Source organism: Leptonychotes weddellii, chromosome 2 (assembly GCF_054177405.1).
Source record: "Leptonychotes weddellii isolate Sample4059 chromosome 2, ASM5417740v2, whole genome shotgun sequence".
NCBI lineage: Eukaryota > Metazoa > Chordata > Mammalia > Carnivora > Phocidae > Leptonychotes > Leptonychotes weddellii.
In genome coordinates this window covers 137,845,202-137,852,882 of record NC_138370.1, presented here as the reverse complement: position 1 = coordinate 137,852,882, position 7,681 = coordinate 137,845,202, and the positions used below count along the sequence as shown (strand labels likewise).

The following is a 7,681-nucleotide window of genomic DNA, read 5'->3' as shown; positions in this document are numbered from 1 at the left end:
CTCAAAAAAAAAAAATAAATTAGAAACCTGCAAGAATAGGGGTGCCTGGGTGGCTCAGTCGTTAAGCATCTGCCTTTGGCTCAGGTCATGATCCCAGGGTCCTGGGATTGAGCCCCACATCGGGCTCCCTGCTCGGCAAGAAGCCTGCTTCCCCCTCTCCCACTTCCCCTGCTTGTGTTCCCTCTCTTGCCGTCTCTGTCAAATAAATAAAATTTAAAAAAAAAAAACCTGCAAGAATAAAGTGCTGTCTTTATTTTCAATGTCACCTTCAAAATAAAAAGACATAAAAACATACAACTGTAGGGCAACTATGACAATGAATATGCTTGAAATGTTAATGGGAATAGAGGAGACTGAATTTAACTCTGTCTGGAAGGTCTGAGATTGCTACATCATATGTAATATTAGGGTTATAAGAAGCTTTTGTCCAAATGAAGAGTACTTTATTATTCAAACCACCTAATGCAGAGTATATGACCCGAGAATGTTAACCATTCCAATAAGCTGAAGAACTGGGGGAGAGGGAGAAGGTAAGTAGAAGAGGAGATGCTATCCTTAATAACTTTGTATATACTCAATACTAATGAGTTTACACCTTAACCTTATAAGCACCTTATAAGCAATGAGATCCAACTGAAGGTGGCAACAGCATAGTCTAGACTTTACTCCATCAAGGACAGACTGGTAATCGGTAAGATTTTTGATAAGTGAGGGTCTTCTAATGAAACTTTTGCAACAACTGGGATATGCATATAAGGCCTGAACTAGTCTGTTGCAACAAGAATGGACAGACAGAGCCTATGAGCAAGAGTCAATAGGGTTGCGTAACTCTCTGGATACAGAGTGAGTCTAAGAAGACTGCAGAGTTTCTGGCTCAGGTATTTGGTAGATGGAGATAGATTAATACAGATTTACTTAATTTGGATAAAAAGATGCTAAATTCAATTTTTACATGCTAAAAGTGAGGCTCCTTTGAATATACCTTTTTAGGTTGATAAAAAGCAACTTAATGAAACATAACAAGTTTTCACATCAAAGAAATTACTATAAAAGACAACTGAGAGGGGCGTCTGGGTGGCTCAGATGGTTAAGCGTCTGCCTTCGGCTCAATTCATGATCCCAGGGTCCTGGGATCGAGTCCCACATCGGGCTCCCTGCTCCTTGGGAGCCTGTTTCTCCCTCTGCTTCTCTCTCTCTCTCTCTCTGTCTCTCATGAATAAATAAATAAAATCTTAAAAAAAAAAAGACAACTGAGAGAAAAATAAGAGAAATGAGAGAAAAAGGTCACAATGCAAGAGCCTATAGTGTTTTGTTTGTTTGTTGTTGTATATTAGGGGTCAGGTGTGGTGTGACCGGCTTTCCTAACTGTTTACATTTGTCAAAACTCATCAAAATATACACATAAAATTGGTGATTTTTATTGTATGTCCAATAAACCTCAACAACTGATTTTTTAAGATTTTATTTATTTATTTATTTGACAGAGACACACACAGCGAGAGAGGGAACATTAGCAGGGGGAGTGGGAAAGGGAGAAGCAGGCTTCCCGCTGAGCAGGGAGCCCGATGCGGGGCTCGATCTCAGGACCCTGAGATCATGATCTGAGCAGAAGGTAGCCGCTTAACCAACTCAGCCACCCAGGTGCCCCTACTGACAGCATTATAAAAAACTGAGAACCACTGCTCTAGTGGATGCTGAGCATATTATATATGCTCAATAAATATTTGATTGCTCATGTGTTAAGGAGGAACACTTACATCAAAGTCATGGAACAGGAAGCAAGGTACTTTCTAGGGGATTTTCTATGTGCCCAACTCCTTATAAGCAGTTAGAAAGAATACCTGATACTGACAATTCTCATACCCAACCACCTATTTTATAAAACTTTCACCAAGGTTAAGAAAAATGAATGTCGGGGCGCCTGGGTGGCTCAGTCGGTTAAGAGTCTGCCTTCGTCTCGAGTCATGATCCCAGGGTCCTGGGATCGAGCCCCACATCGGGCTCCTCGCTCATTGGGGAGTCTGCTTCTCTCTCTCCCTCTGCTTTTGTGCTCCTTCTCTCTCTGTTGAATAAATAAATAAAATCTTAAAAAAAAAAAAAATGTCACATCCGTTTTAGTTTTGCTTACATCAACAGAGAAATAACCAATTTGAGAAGAAAACTTTTGACTAGACACGAATAGGTTTATTTAGAGAATATTAACCCATTATATTAGCCTATTATACCTCAGTTGTCTCTTTCTAGAGACTTTAATACCCGTGATTCTCTAGGAAGTCCTCCATATATCTCAAGCTCTTGATATTTTTTGTTATATATACAGAGATGCACACACATACAGATACATAGGTGGATGTATTTGTTACCCTCAAATATAAATTGGTTCAGATAGGAAAAGGGTAAAAACAGGCTAAATTAAATATATGTTCTGTAATGTTCTATTCCTCTTTGGTAAAAATATTTTACAAATAAAATAATGAAACATGGGATGCATTTTGCTGAACACCTAACACCAAATATTACCCATAAAGCAGTGTTCCTTGGCTAGGTATTTGGTTGGCAGTCATTTAAAAAATTAAAAAATAAATTTAGTTTTCCAGAGAAGTCTGGTCTAAGTGCTAATCTCTTTTTCAAAATTTAAGTCTGGTTATAATTCTTTAATGTTGTTGACCACTGTAAATTAAAACACTTATCTTTTATATTTGTGGCAAGTATTATAAAATTTTCCTAGTATAGAAACAACTTTGGAAAGAGAAAGGAAATTCGAAACAATGCAGTACCTTATTATACATCTAGAACACACGTTCATGCTATAGAGCAGTGTTTCTCAACAGATTGTAGGGGGTAAAGGGTGCCTCCAGGAGACATCTGGTAATTTCTGGAGACAATTTTGGCTGTCACAACTCGGGCGGGGAGGGTGCTACTGGCATCCAGGGGGTCGAAACCAGGGATGTTGCTAAAACAACCTATAATATACAGGACACTCCTCACAACAATTACCCAACCCAAATGTCAAAAGTGCTGAGACTGAAAAACTGCAGAGTTAGAAAAGGTGGACATGGACGGACAGACACACAACCTTCAACTGAAAAATAAACGTAACACATAAAAAAAACAATTTAGGGGCGCCTGGGTGGCTCAGTCGTTAAGCATCTGCCTTCGGCTCAGGTCGTGATCCCAGGACCCTGAGATCGAGCCCCACATCGGGCTCCCTGCTCCGCGGGGAAGCCTGCTTCTCCCTCTCCTACTCCCCCTGCTTGTGTTCCCTCTCTCGCTATGTCTCTCTCTGTCAAATAAATAAATAAAATCTTTAAAAAAAAAAAAAACAATTTAAATACACACTTACATGAATTTGCTGTTTTTCAACAAGAATATAACTTAGATTACATTTTTTCATAAAATGAGTTGATAATGCTGGTGGTGCATCTGGATCAAGAGGAGCATAAGCAGCAGGGACTTGGAGAATTCTAAAGAAACAGTACAGAGTCAGCATAGAAGATCTGTTGAAAATCATCTTTAAGTATTTCTCTACGTACTTTACTGTTGACTATATCAGAAATGCCCAATATTTTTGTTGACACATCTTTGGTTATAGTTATTTTTATTATGTCTTTAAGACCGAATATCCGTTATTAAATTTTTATCACTTAATATACAGAAATCCAAGATTTTTTTAAAGCTAATGTATTACAGTAGAATATACTTGGTTAACACTACTACTAAAATACCAAATAGGTAGCAGAGTCTTGTTTCTTCATCTAACTAAGATAACATAAGCTAAATATCCATATGTAACTTACTAGTATGCAGATTAATACAATCTATACTAAAAATGACATTTCACCAAATCCAGGATACCTTAAGTGGGAGGGAAACAACTTTAAAACTGATTTTTAAGTGGCAATAAAGATCCAAAATTAGTTAGTTGTTTTAACTAAAAGTACTTTCAGGTAGGGGGACCTGGCTGGCTCAGTTGGTAGAGCATAGGACTCTTGATCTTGGGGTTGTGGGTTTGAGCCCCACTTTGGATGCAAAGATTACTTCAAAATAAAATTTAAAAAAAGCACTTTGAGGTATACTTTAGAGACAATAGCTTTTTGTAGGAAATTCTCAATAAAATTTTGTCAATGATTGGATGAAAGTAAAATTTTAACTTTTTTTGCTTTACATTTATACAATTAATCTACTAACACACATCCCATGGGATGAATATCAACTTTTCTAATTCTTTAGCAGCTCTTATTTACTTCAGAACTCAAGTACAGAAATCACTATATAAGGATAATATTCTCGAACTTAATGAACATTTTGCAAATGATTTTTTTAATTAGTGTCTTCCTCAGTTCATAGCTCAATTTTTATGAACCATCATTCAAAACTTTCATTTATTAATTCACTCACTTACTGAATACCTGAGTACCTAGAACTTCAGTCTCAGGGGAAAAAAACAGTTACAATATTTCTGAAATACTTGTTTTCTCTGATATAACAGAATTTATGACTGTTTTCTTTTGGCAGACAAATGAAGTCCTTATATCTTGGAGATATTTAAGTGTTCTATTAGCGAAAACTTCTGGTCTCTCCTACATAAACTCAGATTAACTAACTTAAATGATTAAAAATAATCTTGGGGTAGGGGCACCTGGGTGGCTCAGTTGGTTAAGCGTCTGCCTTCAGCTCAGGTCATGATCCCAGGGTCCTGGGAACCAGCCCCAAATCGGTCTCCCTGCTCAGCGGGGAGTCTGTTTCTCCTGTTCCCCTTGCTTGTGCTCTGTCAAATAAATCTTTAAGAATTTCATAAATCCTTAAGAAAAATAATAATCTTGGGATAAATATGAATTCCTTTAGCCTAAAATCTAACAAGCAATACATAAAAATAAAATAGTAAACAGAATAGTAAGTTACAACATATTCTATGTATTAAAGAATTATAAGTTAGATTAGAAAACTAAAAATTTAATATTAAAACAATTACCCTAAAATCCAAGAGGGTAAGTTTATCCCAGGATGGCAGTAGAGACCAACTTCCCGAATTCCTTGAAAGGTACAGTGTAATTGCAGGAAATTTGATAATTCTGAAGCAGCATTAACCACAGTCTTATAGGTGTAATAAACTGGAGGCTGGTTGTTGCACTCATCAAAACATACAGCTATTTTATCTGAATAAATGGAGGCAGCCTGATGCACCAATTCTTGAAGAGTCATTTCACTGAAGTTTCTCTAAACATCATTGGCAGCAGAGAACTCTACCTATATATAGAAATATTATGGGGACAGGGAGTTTTAGGGAACCTAGTAGGATGAGAAAGGGAGAGAGAAACTTCTATATAAATCATTCCTCACAAAAATAAATATATCAAAAACATTATTAATCTCAGAAGCCAGGAATGGTCTGTGGTGAGAACAATGAGGTTGAAAATTAATCTGATACCATTGACCTAATACTGGGTCAGTGCTGGAAGAAAATTTGGGAGAGGAGCGGTATACACAGGGGAGAATGAAACAGGTACATATGTAGTCTCTCTCAACTGCCCACAATGGGAAAAAACAAAAAATTAACCAATAAAACTCAATTTAAAGCACTACATGCTTAATTTTTTCATTTTTCTTTAGTTATCGTTCCAGATTAAGATAAAGTGGTTAAAATCATGCACAAAAGACTAACGCAAATAAACTGTGCTTTTAGGAACTGAACTTAGGTGACAGCAAAACAAACCTTTGATAGGAAAAAGAAAACTACCTAAATCCACCCAATTTTAGTCCACTATATATAAACTATATTATTTATTATAATACTTCAGAGGTCACATCAAGTCACTTTTATAAATGTTGAATAACCTCTTTATTCTCTCTTTTTGAACTGCCAATAAATCCATTTAAACTACAGTATTACAACTCAAAGCATTGTATCAATACAATATTGTCTGGACTTCTCAATAAAAATATAAAGATTTTAAACAGTATTTCATCAAAAAAAACTTTAGGGATCATTGATTTAGAAGAAATAACTGCTAGTATTTCCTTGAGAATAAAGGTGATTTTTTTTTTCTCTTCTGTGAACTCTTTTCTGTATTTCAAAAGCAGGTAAGATTTACCACGTAGCCTACTTTAGTTTTTTTTACTTGTGCATACATATTAGAACTGATTTCATTGATTCAAAATAAAATTAACTTTTACCTATATCATTTAATTTATATGAATTAAACAAAATATTCCTAAAGAGCAAAATGAACCAACAACCACTGAGACCCATAAGGTTTGAAAATGCCACGTTATCTAAATATAAAATTTAAAAACATAACTGTGGTAGTTTTTAATAAGCATTTCTATAAATATTTTCTTTTGTAATGTACAAGATAAAAATTTTAAACTTTTCCTCATACACACAAATGATCATTATATAAAGACTGTCCATAGCACGCATTAATTATGCCAAATGCGTTTTTCACAGGAGGTATAGTCAGTGCAGAAGGATATCTTCTGCTACGCTCTCCTGCTAGAGAAACAAATGGCTTACACTCTAAGGCATTTTCACAAAAATGGTATACTGTATTTATCCCCCCCAAAATGCATTTTTAATGCAAAAACAATTACAGCCCTTAATTTTCCACATGAAGACATTCTGATTATTATACTACAAAATACCTGACATCAAAGAGGCAAGATTATAAAGTTAACTTTAAAAAATACCATTTTTATGACAAATTACAACACTCACCACACATCTATGTAATTCAGATGTTTTTCTACTTTTAACTGCCAGTTTCCCAGTGGTTGCTACAGAGACTTAAGGCAAGATCTATTGCGTAACGTTTTTATTTTAACAATCAAATACATTCTCTCCAATTAAAAATAATACTATACTTAAAAAAAAAACACTTATTGGACACCAAACATTTCTGAGACCTCAAGGGGGGGGAAGCAAATCTGGTAAGCAGATTTTATATGTAGTGGAATCATTAAGATATTCGCTACTTCATTTGTAACAGTAGAGGCTACTTACGAAGTTATCAAAGGTCTTAAGAGTGTCAACAAATTCTCGCGCTCCAAGGGTTTCTCTTCCCAAGTTATCAGTTATTTTAAAGAGAGTTAAATAATCTAGAAACTTCATTTTGCTGTATCCATTGGCTTAATTTACATTATGCAACTACATTTAATAACAATGCACTCTGTAGCTCCCACAACGCTTTTTCATTTGCTCTTCCAAACCAATAGGTGGAGCAGATTTATTTCCTTCGGAATGAAGGGGCCGAGGGTCTGAGGCTGGGTAACTCTGGAGAGATCACACAGGTCAGTTTAGTCTTTGCAGTACACCAACCTGCCAGACGCCACTGACACACATCCCAGGCGAGGCGGTGGCCCTGAGGCTGAACCAATCTGCACAGCCAGCCCGAGGCCTCACCCTACTTCACTTTCCTCACACAAACCCCTGCTGGATGCAGCCTCCTGCGAGACTCAGAAGGCCTGACGACTGCGGCAGAGGCTTTAGCCCATCCGGACCCTCCAAAAGCCCGAACCCAGAATCTCCCCCAACACATATTAAAAAAACAGTTACCCGCAAGCCGTAAAGCGTACCCATCGCACTGGCCGCCGGGATCTGAGAAGCACGGGCTCTCCCGTAATCTTCTGCGTCGCTGCATTGACGTCAGCTCGAGCGACCGGGGGCAGATAGTGTCCTAAAGCC

General features: G+C 36.9%; 1 protein-coding gene and 1 long non-coding RNA gene across 7 annotated transcripts in view; both read right to left on the bottom strand.

The window, feature by feature from the left end:
• The window catches only part of AASDH (aminoadipate-semialdehyde dehydrogenase), a 38,962-nt gene extending 31,281 nt beyond the window's left edge, over positions 1 to 7,681 (bottom strand). For 3 of the 6 annotated variants that reach the window (XM_081812341.1, XM_081812336.1, XM_081812342.1), the window contains exons 1-3: positions 7,573 to 7,681; positions 4,973 to 5,247; positions 3,344 to 3,464 (exon numbers count right to left, since the gene is read on the bottom strand). In XM_081812341.1, the coding sequence (XP_081668467.1) occupies positions 3,344 to 3,464; positions 4,973 to 5,202 (351 nt within the window). In that variant the 5' untranslated portion in view covers positions 5,203 to 5,247; positions 7,573 to 7,681. The other 3 variants (XM_081812337.1, XM_081812339.1, XM_081812340.1) reach the window with 3 other exon arrangements.
• Positions 232 to 3,331, bottom strand: LOC145720191 (uncharacterized). The gene is made up of 2 exons (XR_014143013.1): positions 1,252 to 3,331; positions 232 to 1,189 (listed from the first exon to the last, which is right to left on the bottom strand). It is a non-coding gene; the product is annotated as an uncharacterized LOC145720191 (long non-coding RNA).